This window comes from Dendrobates tinctorius, unplaced genomic scaffold, assembly GCF_039654945.1.
Source record: "Dendrobates tinctorius isolate UK_male_01 unplaced genomic scaffold, ASM3965494v1 ptg000032l, whole genome shotgun sequence".
NCBI lineage: Eukaryota > Metazoa > Chordata > Amphibia > Anura > Dendrobatidae > Dendrobates > Dendrobates tinctorius.
In genome coordinates this window covers 44,443,036-44,470,364 of record NW_027361700.1, presented here as the reverse complement: position 1 = coordinate 44,470,364, position 27,329 = coordinate 44,443,036, and the positions used below count along the sequence as shown (strand labels likewise).

Below are 27,329 nucleotides of genomic sequence, written 5' to 3'. Positions count from 1 at the left end.
TGTACGATTCCATTGGTTTTACCATGTCGTGTACTAGAAAATTGGAAAAAAATTCCAAGAGCGGTGAAATTGCAAAAACAGTGCAATACCACACTTGTTTTTTGTTTGGCTTTTTTGCTAGGTTCAGTAAGGCTAAGTTCACACGTACCGGAACTCTCGTGGAAATTACAGCGAGAATTCCGGAATTCCATTCCGCAGGAAAATCGCATTTTAAATTCCCGCCATTTTCCTGTGGAAAAACTAGCATTTTGCAAGCGTAATTAGCTTGCAGAATTGCTAGCGTTTTCCAAGCGATCTGGAGCATCGCTTGGAGAACTAATTGACAGGTTGGTCACACTCGTCAAACACAGTGTTTGACGAGTGTGACTAACTTTTTACTATTGAGGCTGACTATGCGGCCTCAATAGTAAAGATAGCATGTAAAAAATAATAAAAAAAATATATATATATTGTTATTCTCACCTTCAGACGTCCCGCGCAGACTTCCTGCCTCTCTCCACGCTCGCGGTCCCAGTAATCCTTTGCGCGAATTACTGCGATGACGTCCGTTCTCGCGGGATCGCGACGTCTCGCGGTCATTCGCGATGACGTCGCGCGAATGACCGCGAGACTTCGCGATCCCACGAGAACGGACGTCATCGCTCGCAAAGGCTTACTGGGACCGGGAGCGTGGAGAGAGGCGGGAAGGCTGCGCGGGACGTCGGAAGGTGAGAATAACAATATTTTTTATTTTAAATTCTATTTTTTACAGGGATTTGGTACCCAAAGCCCGGAGGACAGTCTCCTCTCCTCCGGACAGTGGGTACCATCCGCAAATGTTCTGCTTACTTTTCGCATGGTGTGCACAGCCACATGAGGGAAGTAAGCAGAAGAATGCATTCCTATGGGTGCGGGATCGCCGCGATTCCGCGAAATTAATGAGCATGCTGCGGTTTTTACCGCAAAGCGATTCCGCCACGGTAAAAACCGCAGCATTAGCACAGCATTGCGGAATCCCATAGGAATGCATGGGATGCTTATTTTTCGCGGCAAAATCGCGCGGTTAAAACCGCCGCGGAAACGCGAAGAAAATGCAACGTGTGAACTCAGCCTGAATGCTAAAACTGACCTGCCATTATGATTCTCCAGGTCATTACGTGTTTATGGACACCAAACATGTCTAGGTTCTTTTTTTATCTAAGTGATGAAAAAATTTCAAACTAAAAAAAAAAAGAATTGCGCCATTTTCCGATACCCATTGCGTCTCCTTTTTTTGTGATCTCGGGTTGGGTGAGGGCTTATTTTTTTGTGTACCGGGCTGACATTTTTAATGACACCATTTTGGTGCAGATAGGATCTTTTGATCGCCCGTTATTGCATTTTAATGCCATGTCGTGGCGACCAAAAAGAGGTAATTCTGGCGTTTTGACTTTTTTTCTCGCCACGCCGTTTGGTGATCAGGTTAATCTGTTTTTTATTGATAGATCAGGCTATTCTGAATATGGCGATACCTAATATGTATATGTGTGATTTTGTTTTTATTGTTTTATTTTGGTCAGATGCAGTAGAATTGCTGCCTTGCTTATGAGAGACGACCACTGGGTGGCGCTCACAGCAGTCCGACATTGACAACCATAGCGGTCTCCAGGAGACCTCGGGTTCTCATGCCGACACACCGGTGACCTGCGATCACATAACGCAGGTCACCGGTGTGCGTATTTCTGGCCCTATGGCCGGACGCGTAAATGCCGCTGTCAGCGTTTGACAGCAGAATTTAACTAATTAATAGCCGCGGGTGGATCGCGGTTCCACCCGCGGCTTTTGCGGGCACGTGTCAGCTGTTTAAAACAGCTGACATGTCCCGGGAAAGATATGGGCTCACCGCCAGAGCCCACATCAAAGGGAAGGAGTCTGACATCAGCGTAAATATACGCCTGATGTCGGAAAGGGGTTAAAGCAAAAACATACACAGAGAAAAGTCCTTGATTTGTACAAAGCACAACCCCAACACTCTTCTACCCATTTATTACCTTTAAAAAAAAAAATTATTCCAAAGCAGCGACATGAGTAATGTGACCACTTAGCACGCGATAGCCGATGAACTATAACCTTACTGACTTCACCGGCCATTGGCTATGAACCATGAACATCAGCACTGTCACTGCAGCTGGATCCACACGCTACTGCCAGTGTGTTCGGCTGAGCGGTCGCATTACTTATGTCACCACTCAACATTTTTTTCCTTTATTTATTTATTAGCTACAAGTACACAAAACTACACACGCAATGCACTAATAATACAGTATAACACAAAAGTGAGTACACCCCTCACATTTGTGCTAATATTTTATTATATCTTTTCATAGGACTACACTGAAGATATGACACTTTGATACAATGTAAAGTACGGCTTATATAACAGTGTAAATTTGGTGCGCCAATAAATAACTCAACACACAGCAATTAGTTAGCCATTTTCTTAGCCAATGTCATGTGATTCATTAGTGTTACAAGGTCTCAGGTGTGACTGGAGAGCAGATGTGGTAAATTTGGTGTTATCGCCTCTCTCTCTAAGCTCTCATAATGGTCACTGGAAGTCCAACATGGCTCCTCATGGCAAAGAACTCTGAGGATCTGAAAAATAGAATTGTTGCTGTGCAGGTTGAAGATCAACGGCTGCTGAAGGAGCTGCGGGAAAACCTACTGGGAGCTGCAGCACCGGGGAAGGTGAGCGTTCCCCCGGCCCAGCCGGCGGCACCGCAGGCAGATCTAGACAGGCCCCAGGGCCCCGACACCGGCCCTCGGCCTCCCCGCCCGACCTCCCACTCTCCAGTGACCCCAGCCCCGGATGACTTCACGGCTCCTGTCAGCGATCCTGAGCCACCCCGCCCGGCGGCGCCTCGTTCCGTGTCGCCGGCGCTGAACCGACCTGCGGCCGCCTCTGCCACGCTCCATCATCCGCCGGCGGCCTATCCATTGGGGCCTGCCACCACTTCAGCCCCGCCCTAGATCGCCACGGCCTACTCGCCGGAGCCCGTGGCCTACTCTACGGCCTACCCGCCGATGCCTGTGGCCGCCTCTGCCCCGTCCGTGACTCCGGTTGCGGCCTGCTCCCCAATGCCTGCAGCCGCCTCTACGCTGCTCCAGGCTCTGGTTGCGGCCTACTCCCCGGAACCCGTGGCTGCCCCTGCCCTTCACCCAGCCCCAGCTGCAGCTGGTCCGCCGGAATCTGCAGCCGCCTCTGCTCGACGTCGACCACGGCCCGCCCGCTGGACTCTGCGGCCTACACCGGACCCTCCGCCTGGGTTGTGGAGGTCATTGAGCAGAAGAAGGCCAAAGAGCGGGAGGTCTGGGCACTGCTGCATGCCAAGGGGTAAGCAGCCGTGACCGTCCCCCGGTCTACTGGGCGGCTTGTGCACACCAACCCGGCCAAAGGTTATGACTTTTTTCGGGACCTCGCAACTGGCCATAAAATATACCTGAATGTGGCTTCCATTAAACACGGGCAGGCTCTGCGGGAGGGAGACCTGGTCTCCTATTACAAGGAATACTGCCCCCGCGGCTACTATGTGGTGGCGGTCATCGCTTACCCTGAGGGGTATGAGCCCCCATATAAGTGAAGAGGACTCCTGGGTCTCAGGCATCAGGGACACTCAGGGCCCAGAATAGTTCAAGCATCCCGGGGACTTCACGGCTGTAGAGTTCCCTGCTGACTGGCGGAACATCAGCCGTCAGGAGATGGCCCGGACTACCGGGATTGCTGCGCACTGTTGTGCAGCATAAGGGACAGTTCTACGTCCACGTTAAGTAAAATGTTTGTCTCCTGTGATGGCGGGGATGCATGGGGGAAGGTGCTCTCTATAAAGGAAGGGGGAGCACCCATGTTTATGTTGTACTTCCTTTTGGAAGTGCATTGAGCAGCAAGGTGGAGTGCTGGTAAAAGGGGGAAAAAAAAAAACTCTTTTAAATCTTCTGCCTGAGCGAGTGTGAACGAGCTGAGTGTGACCTGAGCGCAAGTGCGAACTGTGGTAAGTGTGTGACTTGAGATTCAGTGAAGAGGTATTTGGAAAACCTGTAACAAATACCTGTGTGAGTTGCTGAATTGTAGGTTGCTGAGTGCTTTCTACCTGTTCAATTTTTGGGGGGCTTGGGGGCTTGTTTAACCTATTTTTTCTCTCTACAGGGTTAATCTCTTATTTTACTATCTGTGTTTTTAAGGGTTAACTATATTGCATTTAAATCTTGAGGTGTAACTATATTCACAAGGGGTTAATTAAGGGTGGGAGCTCATACAGTAATTAAGGGTTTATAAGGGGCAGCTGGTTGGGGCTCAACTCCTTTTGGAAGTGCATTGAGCAGCAAGGTGGTGTGCTGGTAAAAGGGGAAAAAAAAACAACTCTTTTAAATCTTCTGCCTGAGCGAGTATGAACGAGCCGAGTGTGACCTGAGTGTAAGTGCGAACTGTGGTAAGTGTGTGACTTGAGATTCAGTGACTTTGGATTCAGGGAATTTCCAAGGGAGGTCTTACTGAATTGCTGTTATATTATATTAATACATTTTTTTTTTTTTTATTTATTTTTGCTTATCTTATTGTCTGGTGCAATCCCCATTAGGATGTGCTCCACTATTGCCAATGCCATCCAGTGCACGTCTTGCCGCATGTATGAAATCCTTGAACAGTCGGTCGACGGTGCATACTGCTGTGCGAGATGTAAGCACGTTGTGCATTTGGAAGCCCAGATACTGGATCTATATGTGCAGCTGGCAACACTGAGATCCATAGACAATATGGAAAGGAGTCTTCTGCTCATTGAGCAGACGCTCAATGGGATAGATGAGTGGGGGGATGCTAGGTTGGAGCTGCAGGACAATGAAGCAGCTAGCTGGGTGACAGTTAGAAGGCGGGGTAGAGGGAAGAGCACCAGGGAGGCTAGTCCTGATCTGGCACACCCCAATAAGTTTGCTAAGTTGGCAGATGAGGGGAGTGTTAGTGCAGGAGTAGCACTGCTGCAGCAAGACATGTCCTCTGAAAGCCGGAGGAGTGTCTGCTCCAGTAAGGGGGGAAATAGGAGAGCAGGGCAGGCCAGACAGGTTCTGGTAGTGGGAGACTCAATTATTAGGGGAACAGATAGGGCAATCTGTCACAAAGACAGGGATCGTCGAACGGTGTGCTGCCTACCTGGCGCTCGAGTCCGACACATCGCTGATCGGGTTGACAGATTACTGGGAGGGGCTGGTGAGGATCCAGCGGTCATGGTGCACATTGACACAAATGACAAAGTTAGAGGTAGGTGGAAGGTCCTTAAAGATGATTTCAGGGAATTAGGCTGTAAGCTTAAAGCAATGACCTCCAAGGTGGTATTTTCGGAAATACTTCCTGTACCACGTGCCACGCCAGTGAGGCAACGGGAGATTAGGGAGGTTAATAAGTGGCTCAGGAATTGGTGTAGGAAGGAGGGGTTTGGGTTCCTGCAGAACTGGGCCGACTTCTCAGTTGGCTACAGGTTCTACGCTAGGGACGGACTGCTCCTCAATGGGGAGGGTGCAGCTGTGCTGGGGGAGAAAATGGCTGGAAGGTTGGAGGAGTGTTTAAACTAGGGACGAGGGGGGAGGGTATTCCTTTTATAGGAGGGGAAAACAGTGCAGATAGAGACCTGGGCACAAAAAATGACATTGGGGGTGGGGGTGGCATGGGGGGTGGGGTTAGAACAGTTAATAATTTAAGAAAGAATAGAGGTACAGAGAGATACATAAAGTGCATGTATACTAATGCCAGAAGCCTCGCCAACAAAACGAAGGAATTGGAGTTAATGTTGTTGGAACATAATTATGACATGGTGGGGATATCTGAGACATGGCTGGACGAGAGTCACGACTGGGCGGTTAATTTACAGGGCTATAGTCTGTTCAGAAATGACCGCACAAATAAGCGAGGGGGAGGTGTGTGTATATATGTAAAATCATCCTTAAAACCCATCCTTCGTGATAATATATATGAGTCTAATGAAAATGTAGAGTCCCTGTGGGTAGAGATAAGGGGAGGGGGGAAAAATAATAAATTACTGATAGGAGTTTGTTATAAGTCTCCAAAAATAATGGAAGCAACAGAGAATATCCTCATAAAGCAAATAGATGAAGCTGCGACTCAAGGAGAAGTCATTATTATGGGGGACTTCAACTACCCTGAAATACATTGGGGAACCGAAACCTGCAGTTCCAGCAAAGGTAATAGGTTTTTGACTACTATGAGAGACAATTACCTTTCACAACTGGTTCAGGACCCAACAAGAGGGGGGCACTGCTAGACCTAATATTAACCAACAGGCCAGACCGCATATCAAATGTAAGGGTTGGGGGTCACTTGGGTAATAGTGATCACAAATTAATAAGTTTTCATGTATCCTTTAATAAGATGTGTAGTAGAGGGGTTACAAGGACACTAAACTTCAGGAAAGCAAATTTCCAACGGATGAGAGATGATCTTGGTGCAATTAACTGGGACGATATCCTGAGACATAAAAATACACAAAGAAAATGGGAGACGTTTATTAGCATCCTGAATAGGACCTGTGCACAATATATACCGTATGGGAATAAACATGCGAGAAATAGGAAGAAACCACTATGGCTAAATAGAGCTGTAAGGGGCGCAATAAGGGACAAAAATAAAGCATTTAGTGAATTAAAGCAAGTAGGTAGTGATGATTCATTAACTAAATACAGAAGATTAAATAAATTCTGTAAAAAGCAAATCAAGACAGCAAAGATTGAGACAGAGAGACTCATTGCCAGAGAAAGTAAAAATAATCCCAAAATATTCTTTAACTACATAAATAGTAAGAAACTAAAAAATGATAGTGTTGGCCCCCTTAAAAATAGTCTGGGTGAAATGGTGGATGAGGATGAGGAAAAAGCCAATATGCTAAATGACTTTTTTTCAACAGTATCTACACAAGAAAATCCTATGACGGATAACATGATCAGGGATAAAAATTCTCTGTTAAATGTCACCTGCTTAACCCAGCAGGAAGTACGGCGGCGTCTAAAAATCACTAAAATTGACAAATCCCCGGGCCCGGATGGGATACACCCCCGAGTACTGCAGGAATTAAGCACGGTCATAGATAGACCATTATTTTTAATCTTTAAAGATTCCATAATAACAGGGTCTGTACCACAGGACTGGCGTATAGCAAATGTGGTGCCAATATTCAAAAAGGGGACAAAAACTGAACTTGGAAATTATAGGCCAGTAAGTTTAACCTCAACTGTGGGTAAAATCCTGGAGGGTTTTCTAAGAGATACTATACTGGAGTATCTGGAGAAGAATAACCTCATGACCCAATATCAACATGGGTTTACAAGGGACCGTTCCTGTCAGACTAATCTGATAAGCTTTTATGAAGAGGTAAGTTCCGGACTGGACCAAGGGAATGCAGTGGACGTGGTGTACATGGACTTTTCAAACGCTTTTGATACGGTGCCACACAAAAGGTTGATACATAAAATGAGAACAATGGGGATAGGGGAAAATATGTGTAAGTGGGTTAAGAGCTGGCTCAGGGATAGGAAACAAAGGGTGGTTATTAATGGAGCACACTCGGACTGGGTCACGGTTAGCAGTGGGGTACCACAGGGGTCAGTTTTGGGCCCGCTTCTTTTTAACATATTTATTAATGACCTTGTAGGGGGCATAGAGAGTAGAATTTCAATATTTGCAGATGACACTAAACTCTGCAGGGTAATCAATACAGAGGAGGACAATTTTATATTACAGGAGGATTTATGTAAACTAGAAGCTTGGGCTGATAAATGGCAAATGAGCTTTAATGGGGATAAATGTAAGGTCATGCACTTGGGTAGAACGAACAAGATGTATAATTATGTGCTTAATTGTAAAACACTGGGCAAAATAGTCACTGAAAAAGACCTGGGTGTATGGGTGGACGACAAACTCACATTTAGCGGCCAGTGTCAGGCAGCTGCTGCAAAGGCAAATAAAATAATGGGATGCATTAAAAGAGGCACAGATGCTCATGAGGAGAACATAATTTTACCTCTATATAAGTCACTAGTGCGACCACACTTAGAATACTGTGTACATTTCTGGTCTCCGGTGTATAAGAAAGACATAGCTGAACTGGAGCGGGTGCAGAGAAGAGCAACCAAGGTTATTAGGGAACTAGGGGGTCTGCAATACCAACACAGGTTATTACACTTGGGGTTATTTAGTTTGGAGAATCGAAGGCTTAGGGGTGATCTTATTACAATGTATAAGTATATGCGGGGACAATACCAAGAGCTTTCTAATGATCTTTTTACTCTTAGACCTGTGACAGGGACAAGGGGGCATCCTCTACGTCTGGAGGAAAGAAGGTTTAAGCATACTCACAGATGCGGATTCTTTACTGTAAGAGCAGTGAGACTATGGAACTCTCTGCCATATGATGTTGTAATGAGTGATTCCCTACTAAAATTTAAGAAGGGACTGGATGCCTTTCTTGAAAAGTATAATATTACAGGGTATATACACTAGTTTCCTTAATATTGCGTTGATCCAGGGAGCTAGTCTGATTGCCGTATGTGGAGTCGGGAAGGAATTTTTTTCCCCAATGTGAAGCTTACTGTTTGCCACATGGGTTTTTTTTGCCTTCCTCTGGATCAACATGTTAGGGCAAGTTAGGATATGGGTTGAACTAGATGGACTTAAAGTCTCCCTTCAACCTTAATAACTATGTTACTATGTTACTTGAAAAAGATACAAAACACACACAAAAAAAGTTAACCATAGTAGTATTAAACATGGCATAGTTAAAACTATAGTTAGTTGTTGAAATGTTATATGTATGAAAAAAAAAAAATGATGAAAATGTTCAACAGGTCCCGGGTACTAAGTGTGAAGAAAAACGCCGACCATGACTTATTTACTTTGAAACAACAAACACCCCCAAAAGAAAAGGAGGAAGCCTGACAATGACCTGGTAGGTTAGGGCCTCGGTCATTGCACTCCAAATTGTAGGATGTGACAGAAGGAGAGAAAAGTGGGAGGTACGCACCCGTAGAGTAGTCCGGGTGGACTTGGTCCAACCAGTGGGAATTGTCTTTAAGGCATACGTGCTGGCGAGTAAGCCGTAAGCTACTCGGAGCATGATTGCCCACGGTTTGGTTCAGCCCCCTGCGTATGGCTCAACAACCGGTCCGACAAGAGAAGGTGGGGAAGCTTCAGAACGACAAAGAAAGGGAAACTAGATTGTCAAGGACGACGATGGTCAAAGGAAGGGAGAGTGTAGGGGAGGTGGACTGATGTACTGACCTGTTTGCAGTGGGAATGTAAAGGTATAGTGTGTTTTGGGTGGACTGTTGCATTTATAGATGGGAGACAGCTGAATTAGTGGAGAAGGGTGCAACTGCAGTTTGGCCACAAGATGGGAGTGGAGAGAGTTGTGAGAAAAGGACTTAACACGAGCTTAGGGCTACGAAACCGCATAGTCATGGGGGCGGGGTTACCAGAACTCTGGGAGGAATCCTCAAGGAGGGGGACAAAAAGCAGGTACAGAGTTCTAGAAGCGGTCAGTCCAGAGAGGGGAGCTCAGGAGATAAGACTGAAGAGAAAAGACAGGAGAAGCTTCGGGAAGGACTGGCGAGGAAGACAGTCAGGGGGGTGACCCTGACAGGAGAAGCCGCAGACAGAGAGAGAGCCTGGGAGTACCACAAGACGGACGGACTCGGGCAGGCGAAGCGCTGTGGTGGTAGGCCTAGGGCAGCCACAGTGAAAGAGCCGCGAGGGACGTCATAGAGGAGAGGAGGCAAGTGAAGGTACCCGGGCCTGTGTGCGGAGTCGAGCAGCTGCTGTGTGGTGCTGCGGAGTTCGAGCAGCTGCTGTGTGGTGCTGCGGAGTTTGTCGAGCAGCTGCTGTGTGGTGCTGGGGGTCGTGAGAGTACGACCAATAAAGAGGACCTTTTGGACGCACCTTGGACTCTGTCTCAAGTCTGTTCGCAGCGAAGAAAGGGGTCACCCCCCAGTCGGCTCACCTACCTACAGCTGCAAATATAGATGGCCAAGGCTATAAGAAGATTGCCAATACCCTGACACTGAGCTCCTGGTGGCCAAAACCATACAGCGGTTTTACAAGACAGGTTCCTCTCAGAACTAGCCTCGCCATGGTTGACGAAAGTTGAGTGCACAAGCTCAGCATCGTATCCAGAGTTGTCTTTTCAAAATAGACATATGAGTGCTGCCGGCATTGCTGCAGAGGTTACAGGGGTGTAGGGTCAGCCTGTCAGTGCTCAGACCACACGTTGCACTCTGCATCAAATTGGTCTGCGTAACTGTTGTCCCAGAAGGAAGCCTCTTCTAAAGATGATGCAAAAGAAAGCCCACAAACACTTTGCTGAAAACAAGCAGACTTAGGCCGGAGTCACACTACCACATAACATGGCTAAGTGCTATGAGATAAAACATCACATACAGTCATGGCCAAAAGTATTGACACCCCTGCAATTCTGTCAGATAATACTCAGTTTCTTCCTGAAAATGATTGCAAACACAAATTCTTTGGTATTATTATCTTCATTTAATTTGTCTTAAATGAAAAAACACAAAAGAGAATGAAGCAAAAAGCAAAACATTGATCATTTCACACAAAACTCCAAAAATGGGCCAGACAAAAGTATTGGCACCCTCAGCCTAATACTTGGTTGTACAACCTTTAGCCGAAATAACTGCGACCAACCGCTTCCGGTAACCATCAATGAGTTTCTTACAATGCTCTGCTGGAATTTTAGACCATTCTTCTTTGGCAAACTGCTCCAGGTCCCTGATATTTGAAGGGTGCCTTCTCCAAACTGCCATTTTTAGATCTCTCCACAGGTGTTCTATGGGATTCAGGTCTGGACTCATTGCTGGCTACCTTAGAAGTCTCCAGTGCTTTCTCTCAAACCATTTTCTAGTGCTTTTTGAAGTGTGTTTTGGGTCATTGTCCTGCTGGAAGACCCATGACCTCTGAGGGAGACCCAGCTTTCTCACACTGGGCCCTACATTATGCTGCAAAATTTGTTGGTAGTCTCCAGACTTCATAATGCCATGCACACGGTCAAGCAGTCCAGTGCCAGAGGCAGCAAAGCAACCCCAAAACATCAGGGAACCTCCGCCATGTTTCACTGTAGGGACCGTGTTCTTTTCTTTGAATGCCTCTTTTTTTCTCCTGTAAACTCTATGTTGATGCCTTTGCCCAAAAAACTCTAATTTTGTCTCATCTGACCAGAGAACATTCTTCCAAGAGTTTAGGCTTTTTCAGGTAAGTTTTGGCAAACTCCAGCCTGGCTTTTTTTATGTCTCGGTGTAAGAAGTGGGGTCTTCCTGGGTCTCCTACCATACAGTCCCTTTTCATGCAGACACCGATGGATAGTACGGGTTGACACTGTTGAACCCTTGGACTGCAGGGCAGCTTGAACTTGTTTGGATGTTAGTCAAGGTTCTTTATCCAACATCCGCACAATCTTGCGTTGAAATCTCTTGTCAATTTTTCTTTTCCGTCCACATCTAGGGAGGTTAGCCACAGTGCCATGGGCTTTAAACTTCTTGATGACACTGCGCACGGTAGACACAGGAACATTCAGGTCTTTGGAGATGGACTTGTAGCCTTGAGATTGCTCATGCTTCCTCACAATTTGGTTTCTCAAGTACTCAGACAGTTCTTTGGTCTTCTTTCTTTTCTCCATACTCAATGTGGTACACACAAGGACACAGGACAGAGGTTGAGTCAACTTTAATCCATGTCAACTGACTGCAAGTGTGATTTAGTTATTGCCAACACCTGTTAGGTGCCACAGGTAAGTTACAGGTGCTGTTAATTGCACAAATTAGAGAAGCATCACATGATTTTTCGAACAGTGCCAATACTTTTGTCCACCCTCTTTTTTATGTTTGGTGTGGAATTATATCCAATTTGGCTTTAGGACAATTCTTTTTGTGTTTTTTCATTTAAGACAAATTAAATGAAGATAATAATACCAAAGAATTTGTGTTTGCAATCATTTTCAGGAAGAAACTGAGTATTATCTGACAGAATTGCAGGGGTGTCAATACTTTTGGCCATGACTGTAGCACTCGGCCCAGCGTTATACTATGGGGTAGATCACATCTGCAATTATTTTACAGTAGGTTTATGAAGAACAATAAACTTTATTCTGTTTTGATACGAAAACCATGTACTGTGCGTATCCACGCAGCTACCAGAGAGCTGAAACACTACAATAGCTATCTACACAGAGAAATCTTACATTCAGTGATTAATATTTTCTTCAACGGGTCATAGGTAAAATGCAAACATCAAAAATCTCTTTTTCCCAGTTAGACTCACATGTACTGACTACATGTCTCTATGATAGTACTTAGCGTTTTGTTATATAATGGATCCAACTGTTTAAGTGGAGCAGAAATAATGATAAAACAATATCTGGGTCTCTCTCCACTTCCCACAGAACATGACCTGAGGTAAAATGAACCTTCATTTATTAGTCCTGCCTCGGATGAAAGAGGATGTGCAGAATAAGAAGCTGTAGAGTGGCACGTAGTGAACGCAGATTCTCTATGTGACCCATTTATCTTCTGTGAAAATGATTGAATAGCAGAAAATGTTCTGAGTTTAGATTTTATTCTACTGCTCATGGAGTTATCAGGGATAACAGGTGGCGAACACTGAAGGACATTTCTCCCAGGATAAAAAAAGACTTGTCCTTCTGTAAAAAGCCTTAATGTAGTCAGTCATTTCTGAGCATTCTTGCTACAGATACCAAGGGACAACCAAAAATGGCAGCTATTACAATCTCTATAGAGGGAGAAGGTCATTCATCTTTCTGTAGATCATGAGCAGGATGTCCATCTACACTAGTATGTAGTACATGGTCCCCCAGCTGCCTCTATCCTCTATACTTCCCTACACCCAGCCAAAATACAAAAAAATGGAAAATGCTACAAGTATCCTATTACAGGTTGATGAAGAAGGCCAAGTTGTTGGGATCTTAGAAGCTCAAGGTCTAATGTGTGAGAGAAAAGACATCTAATATTGCCCATTATAAGAAGCAACATCACAAAACACAAAAGTGAACTGTATTGAGCCATTACCAATGCAGCACGTAATAAAACATTTTTCCATATACTCGATGGCAATATTATAGCATATTTTGCAGACTTGAACTGAAAATTTCCTCTTTAATATTTATTGACGACTAGCTGAAAAGCCTATCATTGCCCGGGCATAATAACTAACTGTGGTTAGTTATAACAAATAACAGCGGGAAAAAAAAAAAAAAAAACGTCGACAGTTAAGGGGCCTTATTCCTCCTGCTCCTTCTTTTTACACAGCCTCCTCCTGCACCTCACGCTCCTCCTTTATACACAGCACTTTTCTGCAGCACAGCTTTTATATACACACAGTGGAAGGCAGTGTCACCGAGCAGACAACGCTGTCCCGTCCCCTCCATGCCAGCACTGCCCAGTCCCCTCCATGCCAGCACTATTCATTTCTCTTAAGTATCAGCACACGTGACTGCCAGCAGCAGCAGGAAGCCGGTGGCTGACACTGCGCACTACTGAAGAGCAATGAATACTCCCTGCTCTCTGAGATGAACAGTCCCAGTGAGTATTCTGGCAGCTGTGCTCTGCTTGTGACCAGCACATGACGTCCCTGCCATGCGCTGCTTACAAGCATTAAGCAGCTGCTGGCAACGAAGCAGGACACTGCGAGGGGGTGGAGAAGGTATGTGTAAGGGTTTTTTTTTTTAATCTTTTCTGATGGGGCCATGCATACCAGGATAAGGATGGGACCAATCATACCAAGAACGGGATGGGGCCAATCATACCAGAATAAGGATGGGACCAATCATACCAGTAACGGGATGGGTCCAATCATACCAAGAACGGGATGGGGCCAATCATACCAGAATAAGGATGGGACCAATCATACCAGTAACGGGATGGGACCAATCATACCAGTAACGGGATGGGTCCAATCATACCAAGAACGGGATGGGGCCAATCATACCAGAATAAGGATGGGACCAATCATACCAGTAACGGGATGGGACCAATCATACCAGTAACGGGATGGGTCCAATCATACCAAGAACGGGATGGGGCCAATCATACCAGAATAAGGATGGGGCCAATCATACCAGGAATGGGATGGGGCCAATCATACCAGGATGCCAAAAAGAAATGAATATTGATTGCCCTCCACGCCCATGGGTGTGGAATGCAGTGAATATTCATTTCTCTTTAGTAGCAGGCACAGGAGTTAGCTGCAGCTGCCGGCTCCTGCCTGTGTGACCCGCTGATCTGCCAAAACCTTTCCCCCACCTCCCCACCACAACCAGAGCCGATACATCCGGACTATAATACGCACCAACTCCCATTTTCCTCCACATTTTAGGAGGAAAAAAGTGCATCTTATAGTCCAAAAAATACGGTATACATAGGATGTACCGTAGTTTATACGTAAAAAAATATTAAAAGATTAAGATAAAGAGTTTATTCTTTAAAAGAAACTCCATCCTTAAAGGGATGGCAAAATCCTCTGAATAGAGAGAAGCAATATGAAATTATCTGGCATAGAAAAAACTATTGGATAGATATTAGACGTAGTATATGGAGGATATGGGTCTGCGGGAAAAAAATGTATTACCTTCTGAGTGGTATTAGAGGTTTGCAAAAGATGAGGATTACTACTGGAGACACAGCTTTATATTTGGAGAGATGTGACCAGTGGCTATAGGGACCTTAGTTGAAGATAATTCTGGGAAATACTAAATAACAGGGTATTTCATTGTAATTATTTCTGCGATCTTTGGAATTTTATGTCCCTTTGGAATACTGTCTTTTTTTGGGTTAATGGAGAATGTAATTACGGCTTCTCTGAAATTAATCAGGGGGAGGGGTGGACATTTTTTTTTTACTGTGGCAGACAGACATGTTAATAACCTTAAAGTACAAATATACTTTTACTCACAATGTAATATTAGTGATTACTTTCAAGATTAATTACAAACAACTGCAGGATGGTGACACATGTACAGTGGCAGGTAAAAGTTTGGGCACCCCTGATTAAACCTGCAGTTATTATGAACAGTTAAGCAAGTTGAAGATTAAATTATTTCTAAAAGGCCTAAAGTTAAAGATGACACATTTCCTTTGAATTTTAGTCAAAAAAAATATTTTCATCTTTTACATTTTAAAAATTACAAAAAAGGAAAATTGGCCAATGCAAAAGTTTGGCCACCCTGCATGGTTAGTACCTAGTAGCACCCCCTTTTGAAAATCTCACAACTTGTAATCGCTTTTTGTAGCCAGCCAAGAGTCTTTCAATTTTTGTTTGAGGGATTTTTATCAATTCTTCCTTGTAAAATTCTTCAAATTTTGTGAGATACCTAGGTCGTCTTGCATGCACTGCTATTTTGAGGTCTAGCCACAGATTTTCAATTATGTTCAGATCAGGGGCCTGTGAGGGCCATTGTGAAATCTTCCGCTTGCTCCTTTTGAGGTAGTCTATTGTGGATTTTGACGTGTGTTTAGGACCATTATCCATTTGTAGAAGCCATCCTCCTTTCAACTTCAGCTTTTTTACAGATGGTGTTATGTTTACATCAAGAATTTATTGAAATTTAATTGAATCCATTCTTCCCTCTTCCCATGAAAAGTTCCCTGTGTCATTGGCTGCAACAGAACTCCAAAGCATGATTGATCCATGCCAACACTTAATGGTTGGTGAGATGTTGTTTTCCTCAAGTTCTGTGCCCTTTTTTCTGCACACATACCTTTGATCATTGTGGCCAAAGAGTTCTATTTTAACCCCATTGGTCCACATGACTTGTTTCCAAAATGCAACATGCTTGTTTAGATGTTATTCTGCGTACTCCTGATGCTGAATTTTATGGTGGGGACCCAGGAGAGGTTTTCTTCTGATGACTCTTCCAAGAAGGCCATATTTGTGCAGGTGTCTGAACAGTAGAACAATGTACCAGAACTCTAGACACTGCTAAATCTTTCTGAAGGTCTTATGCAGTCCATGTACTTCTGATTTGCCTCTTTAGCAACCCTATGTGCAGCTTTCACTGAAACTTTGTTTGGTCTTCCAAACCTTATCTTGACCTCCACTGTTCCTGTTAACAGCCATTTCTTAATTACATTTCAAACTGAGGAAAGGGCAACTTGAAAACACTTTGCCTTCATGTTATAGCCTTCTCCTACTTTGTGCACCTCCACCATTTTTATTTTCAGAGTGCTAGGCAGCTGCTTAGAAGAACTCGTGGCTGCTGTTTTTTGGCATAAAGTTAGAGGAGGCTGGGTTTTTCCTAACGATGATAGTGAACAAGCCATAACACTAACAGGCTAGTTAAAGTCTGAAACCTTGGTCAAAGATTTGTCTCCAAGAGTGCCCAAACTTTTTTGCATCGATCCTTTTCCCTTTTTGGAATTTTTAAGGCCGCAGTCACACAAGTGTAGATTCTTTCCTCTGAGACAATTGGATCGATTATGTAAATGACACTGGGATCAAACTCTGATCAGAGTTTTATCAGAGTGTGATCATAATATGATCCGATTCTCTCGGATGAGGAGAAATTGGAGAACAAAATTTCTCCATCTTCTCCATTCTATGAGGTCATGGAATTCGGACTGCACTCAGAAGTTTTGTGCTGCACACAGCAATATGCTGTGATTTTTTTTTTCATGCCTAATAGATATGAGAAAAAAAAAACGCTGATCACCAATGCCCTATAAAATAACATTAAGCCGCGTGCTATCGGATAAAACATTGGATAGCACTCGTCCGATGTACACACTCGTGTGAACAGGTAACAGCTAAAGTCCCGGTGGACATGGAAATTTTGTCAATGCAAAAAAGCTTCAATACAAAAATATAGCAGATCCCTAAGAGATTGTCTTATGACGGACATGATTGTATATTGTAGTGAGAGTGAGTAACACATCACCTTCTGGAAGCAGAATGATGAGACCGTGGCATCTGGAAACAGCTGAGCAGTGACAACAGGAGCAAAGTAACATGGTGCTTTCTACTTCCTTCAAGGGACTCTAGAGGGTCAAGAGCAGTCAGACCCTGCCAGTCATCACTTACCAGCACACGGGAATCATTGCTATCACTGTAGTGGATTTCTACGTATTCCGATGACAAGAGATTACTGGGAAAAGAAAGAAAATAAAAGTACAATCAATTGCAAAATAAGAAAACCGGGTATCACATGTCATCTATGATGTTTTCCAACACAAATTCTGACAGAAATGATGGCAGTCACTGATTACCTTTCTTTTTTCAGAGGACATCTATCAGATACACACAACTAAGCTCCTCTTCGGGTGGCAATAATGTAAGGAAATATTGGAGTTGGCTATGGAAATATGGCCTGTACAGATATACAGTAAATGTTTGTGAAATCCATATTTCTGAAAATGCTGTGACTGTATCAATCCCATATACATGCACTGCAGTATTTTCTGTACATAATTATTATTGGAGTAGTTATGAATATTCTTCAGGGGTTGGGGGATGTTGATCAATGTGAAATGAAGTGATATCTGGAATTCTCCTTTGATCAATGTGATTGTATATAAGCAATATTAGATAGATAATCTGCATTGTTTAAACGGGCTACCATGGCCTGAAGCGTCCCCGGACTTGTCTCCCATCTACAACATCCAGGAGGTCATTTATTGGCAATTGCAAAGGGAGCTGCCAGCTGCGGATCTTGATGATTTGCTCAAGTACATTCAGCGTGGCAGAAGATTCCTCAACCATTAATAACCTCATTGATAGTAGCCAAGGCGTGTAAGTGGAAGGATAAGACTATGTGCGCACGTTGCGGATTTGCTGAGGATTTGTTAGTTAAATAAAGATATAGTACAGTGTTTAAAAAAAAAAAAAGATGCAATATCATTTCCTTGTCCAACCTCCATTGTTAATGTGCTTCAACCAAGATGGGCACTATTCAATATTCTCCGCCCACACACTCTTCCTCCTTCTGACATCATTTCCTTTGACAAATCTGCAGCGTTTTTGGGACCAAATCTGCACTAAATCCGCAAAGCTTTTTATACCTGCGTTTTTGCAGCAGATTTGAGTTCCTCAATGGAAGTCAATGGGTGAAAAACGCTGCAGATACGCAAAACGAATTGACATGCTGCAGAAAATAAAATGCTGCAAATCAGAATGGAAATTTCCGCATCATGTGCACAACAATTCTGGAATGTCATTGATTAACCTTGCTTTAGTAATCCTTTGCATTTCTGAGTGGAAAAAAACGCTGCGGAAACGCAACAAATCCGCATCACGTGCATATAGCCTTAATGTCCATTGATGCTCATACACAATAATGAACATACAAGTATTGAAAAAATTTTGTTTCCCTTTTTCACCATTTGCATATCATTAACATGTCTATCCATCTTGTGATTTCCATAATTCCACAACTCCTCCTCCTTTGGTGTTGCAATTTCAATAGATAGATTTCTGATAACAGTTTTCTGCATTTTATCTGCTTGGAAATGTATGAATAAATGAATATTTAATCACAAACTAAGACTTCACAGCCCAGTCTCACAGACTTCAGTGCAGAAAGTGAGGGGGGAGAAAATAGAATATGCCCTACTTTCTGCTTTCCATGTTCCTTCATGCATTCTGTGAAGAAGCGTATATTCACAAACTGCACTTTACAGCAGAAATCCCATGATACTGATCCCTATGTGTGTGTATTCTATTATTCTCAATTTCTTTCCATCCACAGAAAAAAAAACAAAAAACAAACAAACAGAGAATAATCAGTCAAAATCCCTTGTGTGCCCATAACTTGACCAACATTTAGATGGATGAAGGTAAAAGGTGAAATGCATAATTTAAACTCACTGGTTGAGCTCCAGGTCCAGAACAAATTCTTTCTTGAATGCTGGCACCAGGAAACTGACGCTGGCAAGATGAGCCGGCTACACAAATAACAGGAAAAGTGAAAAATCAGGGTGAAAATTCTGCTTCTTAAAGATATGTGAAAAGGAAACAACTGATTTTTCCTAACGTGTCTGTTTTCATAAATATATTCTCTAGAAAATAGCATCTTTTCTGAAATCTCTGTATTGTGGCATTCCTTTATTATTCTTCCTGGAAATGTAGGACTATATTGAGCAGCAGTGCACGGCTCCCTAGTCTCTCGGGTTCCTGATTGACAGGGTAAGGTCCGCTCCTCCTTGATTGACAGTTTGGACCAGTGGCAAGATCACACCGCTATCCCGGACTGTGCGCTCTACAATGCTCCAAGAGGCAGTTTTAAAGGGAACTTGTCAGCAGGATTGTGATCAGTAACATACAGACAGTGTCAGGTTGGCACTGTTATACTGATTAAAAATGATACCTTGGATGATGAAATCCGTCTTGTGGCTGTTGTTTAATCTTTATTTTCAGTTTTGAGTTAATGATCTGCTCTTGCACGAGAATCTCATTAACTGAGAACTAAATGAACCAAGGTATCAGTTTAATCAGTATAATGGCGCCAACCTGACAGTGTATGTAGTTTACTGAGCAAAATCATGCTGACAGGTTCGCTTTAATTCTGCAGAAATTAATCTTTAATCAGATATGCAAATGAGTTGCTTGTTGCACTCCTTGGTGTGGCCAAATAGATCAGTGCACCTTCCCATCTACTTATCTTACAATTAGTTCCTCTTCCTTGATCGACAACTCTGGTTTTGCAGGAGCCAGAGTAGGGAGGATATAGATGGAAATTGAGTAGGCGGGAAATGCTCTGAACTGTTTGGCCACACCAAGGGTGCACTGGGTTCCTCATTAGCTTATCTGAATAAAAAGTGATTTCTAGAAAATGCAGCAATGTTTTTGAACACCAAAAATATGGTTTATCTTAAGACTATGTTTCCTACAAGGAGCCAAGTTTGATTTAAACCAGGGATCTCGAACATGGGCCCCCGAGGCTCTATTGTGCGGCCCTCAGAAGCCTGAGATGAACCAGTCCAGCTTTTCTTTTCAACTGGACTTGGACGCACATTCATTTGAAATGTATTGCGGTGCAGAGACTGGCTCCCAAACTCTCAGCACCACAATATCAGTACTAGCCACCTGCCAATCAGAGGTCGGCAGCTGACGTTGGCATCTTCATCGCAGCCACGCATGATGTCACTGCCATATGTGGCCCCGGATGTGGAGGAGGAAGAGAACATTGTTCACCAAAGGAGCAAGGTCAGGTAAGAAGGATTTTTTTATTTATCTGTAAAATAGATTGTGGAACATTGTTACAAGAACAAGATGGTCACATTACTACAAGGGACCAGAATGGGGACATCACTACAAGATGGGGACCATGATGGGGACCATACTACAAGATGGGGACATTATAAGATGGGAACCATTACAGGGACATTACTATATGATGGCAACTAGGATGGGGACATTACTATATGTTGACAACCAGGATGGGGACATTATATTATTTATTTTTATCCATGCAAAGAGAAAAGGTCGCACTCATCGAGATGGAAGTTTCACTGATTTATTGACATATCATAAACATGTCAAGTCGGGGGAGTGACCTAAGGAGTGCAAGAAAGGCTGACAACGGCCGTTTCGCGCTGCTTGAGAGGACCCGTTGAAGTGCTCGAGCAGCGCGAAACGGCCGTTGTCAGCCTTTCTTGCACTCCTTATGTCACTCCCCCGACTTGACATATGTCAATAAATCAGTGAAACTTCCATCTCGATGAGTGCGACCTTTTCTCTTTGCATGGATTCCCAGGATTGACTGTTTCCAGGTCTGTCACCCGAGATTCCCAGCTGCTGGGCTTCTGTATGCCGCACATCATTTGAAGTCACACGGTAACAGCGGTGCCGTCCGCTTTTTATCTTGAGTTTTGTGATTATTTATTTTTATAGCACCATTAATTCCATGGTGCTGTACATGAGAAGCTGGGGTTCCATACAATGTTATAGACAGCGTCGGACTGGCCCACCGGAGAACCGGAGGATTCTCCGGTGGGCCCTGGCATCTGGTGGGCCCTGGCACCTGCAGGCATACAGGGCCAGCAGTTGCCTAGGGCCCCCGCTGCTCCAGGGGCCCCCAGCCAGTGGTGTGTCGCACACCATGCAGCTGCTATGGGGGCCCCTGCCAGCGGAGTAGCAGCGGGTGTCAGGAGGCAGGAGCCCCTGTCCCCGCTGCTAAAGAGAAATGAATATTCACTGCGGAGCAGTGAATATCATTTCAGGTCTCCACCCCCAGAGGCCCCGCCCCCAGCCAGTAAGCCGCTCTGCATCAGGGCCGGCGCCGCCCTCAGTCCCCTCTGCTCCTGACTCACAGCCAGTGCGCGATGACGTCACTACATCGCGCACCCGCTGTGTGTCTGGCAGAGGGGGCAGCTCCTGACACTGAAGCCGGGATCAGCGTGGGAGCGAGGAGGAGAGGTGAGTATTGTGTTTTGGTTTTTTTTTTATATCTCTCTCTATCTATCTATCTCTATATCTCTATATATCTCTCTCTCTATCTCTCTTATATCTATCTTTCTATCTCTATCTATTATCTATATCTATCTCTATCTATCGCTCTATCTTTATATCTATCTTTCTATCTCTACATCTATCTCTATATCTATCTATCTATCTCTCTCTATATCTTTCTATATATATCTCTATATCTATCTATTATGTCTATCTATCTATCTCTATATCTATTATCTCTATATTTATTATCTATCTAGCTACCATCTATATCTATCTATCTATCTTTATCTATATATATCTCTATCTAATATCTATATCTATCTCTATACCCATCTATCTATTTATCTATCCGTTATCTATCTCTATATCTTTTCTCTGTATCTATCTATCTCTATATCTATCTTTATATCTATATATCTATCTCTATATCTATCTCTATATCTATATCTATCTCTATAGCTATCTATCTATATATCTCTATCTATCTCTATATCTATCTCTCTGTATATCTATCTATCTTTCTATCTCTATATCTATATATCTATCTATATCTATTTATCTCTATATCTTTTCTCTGTATCTATCTCTCTCTATATCTATATCTATCCATCTCTATATATATCTATTATCTCTATATCTATATCTATTTCTCTCTATATCTCTCTCTATATCTATCTATTTATCTCTATCTCTATATCTATCTCTCTGTATATCTATCTATCTTTCTATCTCTATATCTATCTCTATATCTATCTCTATCTATTATATCTATCTATCTCTATCTATCGCTCTATCTCTATATCTATCTTTCTATCTCTACATCTATCTCTATATCTATCTTTCTATCTATCTTTATATCTATCTATATCTATATCTATCTATTATGTCTATCTAATCTAGTTATCTCTATTATCTATATCTACCTATCTCCATATCTTTCTATCTTACTCTATCTCTATACCTATCTGTTATCTCTATTTATTATCTATCTTTATCTATCTCTATCTATTATCTATATCTATCTCTCTATCTATTTATCGATCTCTGTATCTATCTCTCTCTATATCTATCTCTCTCTCTATCTACCGCTCTCTCTGTCTTTATCTATCTTTATATCTATATCTATCTATCTCTATATCTATCTATTATCTCTATATCTATCTACCTAACTATCTCTATATCTATCTCTATCTCTATATCTGTTTCTCTCTATATCTATCTCTATATCTCTCTCTCTATAGCTATCTATATATTATCTCTATATCTATCTATCTATATATTATCTCTATATCTATCTCTATATCTATCTCTATATCTGTTATCTCTATATCCATATCTATCTATCTCTATATCTATCTTTCTATCTAACACTATATCTCTATATCTATCTCTATATCTCATTATCTATCTCTATCTCCATCTCTCTCTCTCTTTATCTATCTATTGATCTATCCATCTATCTCTATATCTATCTCTATATCTATCTATTATCTCTATTATCTATCTATATCTATCTATCCATCTATCTCTATCTATCTATCTTTCTAACTCTATATCTATCTATCTCTATACATATCTCTATATCTAGCTATTATCTCTATATCTATCTTTCTATATCTATCTGTCTCTATATCTATCTCTATATCTATCTATCTATCTATCTATCTCTATATCTATTATCTCTATATCTATCTATCTATCTCTATATATATCTCTATATCTATTTTTATTTATAGCCATCTATCTATATATATTTATCTATCTCTATATCTATCTATATATGTCTATATTATTATTATTATTATTATATCTGTATATCTATCTATTATCTATCTCTATCTATATATCTATCTATCTCTATATCTTTCTATCTATAGCTATCTCTATATCTATCTATCTATCCATTATCTATTTTCTATCTATCTCTATATCTATCTACCTATCGATCTATCTATCTATATTTCTTTCTATATCTATCTTTATATCTATCTATCTCTATCTATCTCTATCTATCTCTATGAATCTTTCTATCTATATCTATCCATTATCTACTTTATATCCATTATCTACTATCTATCTCTATATCTATTTCTACATCTATCTTTCTATCTATATCTATCTAACTCTATATCTATATATCTATATAGCATTATACCCTATGAGGAGGCAGCATTATACCCTATGAGGAGGGCAGCATTATACCCTATGAGGGGGCAGCATTATACCCTATGAGGAGGCAGCATTATACCCTATGAGGGGGCAGCATTATACCCTATGAGGGGGCAGCATTATACCCTATGAGGAGGCAGCATTATACCCTATGAGGGGGTGCATTATTCCCTATGAGGGGGGCAGTATTATACCCTATGAGGGGGCAGCATTATACCCTATGAGGGGGCAGCATTATACCCTATGAGGAGGCAGCATTATACCCTATGAGGGGGTGCATTATTCCCTAAGAGGGGGGCAGTATTATACCCTATGAGGGGGGCAGTATTATACCCTATGAGGGGGCAGAATTATTCCCTATGAGGGGGTGCATTATTCCCTATGAGGGGGTGCATTATACCCTATGACCTATGAGGGGGGCAGTATTATACCCTATGAGGGGGGCAGTATTATACCCTATGAGGGGGTGCATTATACACTATGAGGGGGCAGCATTATACCCTATGAGGGGATGCATTATACCCTATGAGGAGGCAGCATTATACCCTATGAGGGGGGCAGTATTATACCCTATGAGGGGGCAGCATTATACCCTATGAGGGGACAGCATTATACCCTATGATGAGGCAGCATTATACCCTATGAGGAGGCAGCATTATACCCTATGAGGAGGCAGCATTATACCCTATGAGGAGGGCAGCATTATACCCTATGAGGAGGGCAGCATTATACCCTATGAGGAGGCAGCATTATACCCTATGAGGGGGCAGCATTATACCCTATGAGGAGGCAGCATTATACCCTATGAGGGGGTGCATTATTCCCTATGAGGGGGGCAGTATTATACCCTATGAGGGGGGCAGTATTATACCCTATGAGGGGGCAGCATTATTCCCTATGAGGGGGTACATTATTCCCTATGAGGGGGTGCATTATACCCTATGACCTATGAGGGGGGCAGTATTATACCCTATGAGGGGCAGTATTATACCCTATGAGGGGGTGCATTATACCCTATGAGGGGGTGCATTATACCCTATGAGGGGGGCAGTATTATACCCTATGAGGGGGGCAGTATTATACCCTATGAGGGGGCAGCATTATTCCCTATGAGGGGGTACATTATTCCCTATGAGGGGGTGCATTATACCCTATGACCTATGAGGGGGGCAGTATTATACCCTATGAGGGGGGCAGTATTATACCCTATGAGGGGGTGCATTATACCCTATGAGGGGGGCAGTATTATACCCTATGAGGGGGGCAGTATTATATTCTATGAGATGGCTGCATTATACTATGTGAGGGGGCTGCTTTATATTCTATGAGGGGGCTACCCCAACTCCTGCTACATAATTAAGACATGTACAACCTTATATTATACCCGGATATTAGCGTGTTTTACCGCATAATTGGTGGTCTGGTATTTAACTCTATGCAGCTACATAGTGGGCCCCAAGAATGATTTTCTCTGGTGGGCCCAAGGTGTTCCAGTCCGACGCTGGTTATAGATATCGTTAACAGTAAACAAATTTACAATGACAGACTGGTACAGAGGGGAGAGGACCCTGTCCTTGCAGCCTTACATTTTACGGGATAATGGGGAAGAGACAGAAGGTCGGGGGTGCAGCAGCTCTGGTGATGATGAGGCGGCAGCTCGAATGGTGGTGAGGCGGCAGAATGGTTATTACAGGCTGCAAGCTTTCCTGAAAAGATGGGTTTTCAGGTTCTGTTTGAAGGATCCGAGGGTGGTGGATAATCGGACGTGGTAAAGGGCCTGTCACACTAAGCGATATCGCTAGCAATATCGCTATAACGTCACTGGTTTTTGTGACGTTATAGCGATATCGCTATGTCTGAAACTTACCTCTGACCGCTCCCCCGCTGGTTATCGCTGATAGCGCGAGAACATCCTGGACTGTTTCTCGTCATCAGTTTCCTGCTGTGCTTCCTGCTGTGACAACGAGCGACGAGTGGACGCGGGCGGGAGGACGTCAGGATCGCCTCGTCTGACAGGTAAGTAGTGACCCCCGACCCCTGCGATGTCGCTGGTGAGATCTTCCTGTGTGGCAGCTCACTAGCGACCACTTAACGATGTACCAGCAATGCTGACCGCGTCATATCGCTGGTCGGGATCGCTGGTACATCGCTAAGTGCGACAGTACCCTAAGGCATGGAATTCCAGAGGATGGGGAATATTCGGGAGAAAACTTGGAGGCAGTTGTGTGAGAAACGAATAAGTGTGGAGGAAAGTAGGAGGTCTTGGAAGGATCGAAGATTACGTGAGGGAACATACTGAGAGATTATTTCATAGATATAGGGAGGGGACAGGTTGTGGATGGCTTTGTAGGTCAGTGTTAGTAGTTTGAACTGGATTAGTTGGAGAATTGGGAGCCAGTGGAGGGATTTGCAGAGGGGAGAGACAGGGGAGTAGTGAGGAGAGAGGTGTATTAGTCAGGCAGCAGAGTTGAGGACAGACTGGATTGGTGCAAGAGAGTTAGCAGGGAGGCCACAGAGGACAGTGTTGCAGTAGTCAAGGCGAGAGATGATGAGTGCATGTATAAGAGTTTTAGTAGATTGAGGGCTGAGGAAGGGACGGATTCTGGAAATATTTTTAAGTTGGTAAGAGTTTGGACGTGTGGTTTGAAGGACAGGGCAGAGTCGAGAGTTACTCCAAGCAGCGGATTTTAGGTGCGGGAGAGAGTGTGATGCCGTTAACCATGATAGATAGATCGGGTAGGGAAGATACGTGGGATGGAGGAAAGATAATGAGTTCAGTTTTGTCTACATTGAGTTTTAGGAAGCGAGAGGTGAAGATGGAGGATATGGCTGATAGACACTCCGGGATTCTGGACAGCAGAGAGGTGACATTTGGGCCAGAGAGGTAGATCTGAGTGTTGTCCACATACAGGTGGTACTGGAAGCCATGGGACTTTATAAGTTGTCCAAGGCCAAGGGTATAGATGGGAAAAAAGTAGGGGCCCCAGGACTGAGCCTTGGGAGACTCCAACAGAGAGCGGGCAGGATGAGGAGGCAGTGTGGGAGTAGGAAACGCTAAATGTGCGGTCAGAAAGGTATGAGGCAATCCAGGACATGGCAAGATCTGTGATGCCAAGGGAAGAAAGAATCTGTAGCAGTAGGCAGTGGTCGACTGTGTCGAAGGCAGAGGACAAGTCGAGAAGGAGGAGGATGGAGAATTGTCTGTTTGCTTTGGCTGTTAGTAAGTAATTTTGGTCAGGGCAGTTTCAGTAGAGTGGTGGGGGCGGAAGCCAGATTGGAGGATGTCAAGGATGGAGTTAGATGAGAGGTGGGAGGAAAGTTGAGCATGGACATGCTGCTCAAGGAGTTTGGAAGCAAACGGGAGCAGTGATATGGGGCGATAGCTGGGCATAGTAGTTGGGTCAAGGTTTGTTTTTTTGAGGATGGGTGTGATGGTGGCATGTTTGAAGGCAGAGGGGAAGGTACCAGAAGATAGCGATAGGTTGAAGAGATCGGTTAGGGCTGGGATGAGCGTGTTAGTGAGGTTGGGGAGCAGGTCGGAAGGGATGGGAGTCGAGTGCACAGGTGGTGAGGTGTAATTTGGAAAGGAGATGAGTAAGCTCTCCTTCAGTGATGTTGGAGAGGGAGGTTACTAGGGAAGAGCAGAGGTCTGGTATGTGGAGTGGTTGGGGTGGTGGAACAG

General features: G+C 43.5%; 1 protein-coding gene across 1 annotated transcript in view; it reads right to left on the bottom strand.

The window, feature by feature from the left end:
- ADAM11 (ADAM metallopeptidase domain 11) overlaps positions 1–27,329 on the bottom strand; it is a 172,495-nt gene that overhangs the window by 113,396 nt on the left and 31,770 nt on the right. The window contains exons 3-4 of the mRNA XM_073572858.1: positions 18,893–18,969; positions 17,111–17,174 (exon numbers count right to left, since the gene is read on the bottom strand). Of these exons, the coding sequence (XP_073428959.1) occupies positions 17,111–17,174; positions 18,893–18,969 (141 nt within the window). The remainder of the gene's footprint in view (positions 1–17,110; positions 17,175–18,892; positions 18,970–27,329) is intronic.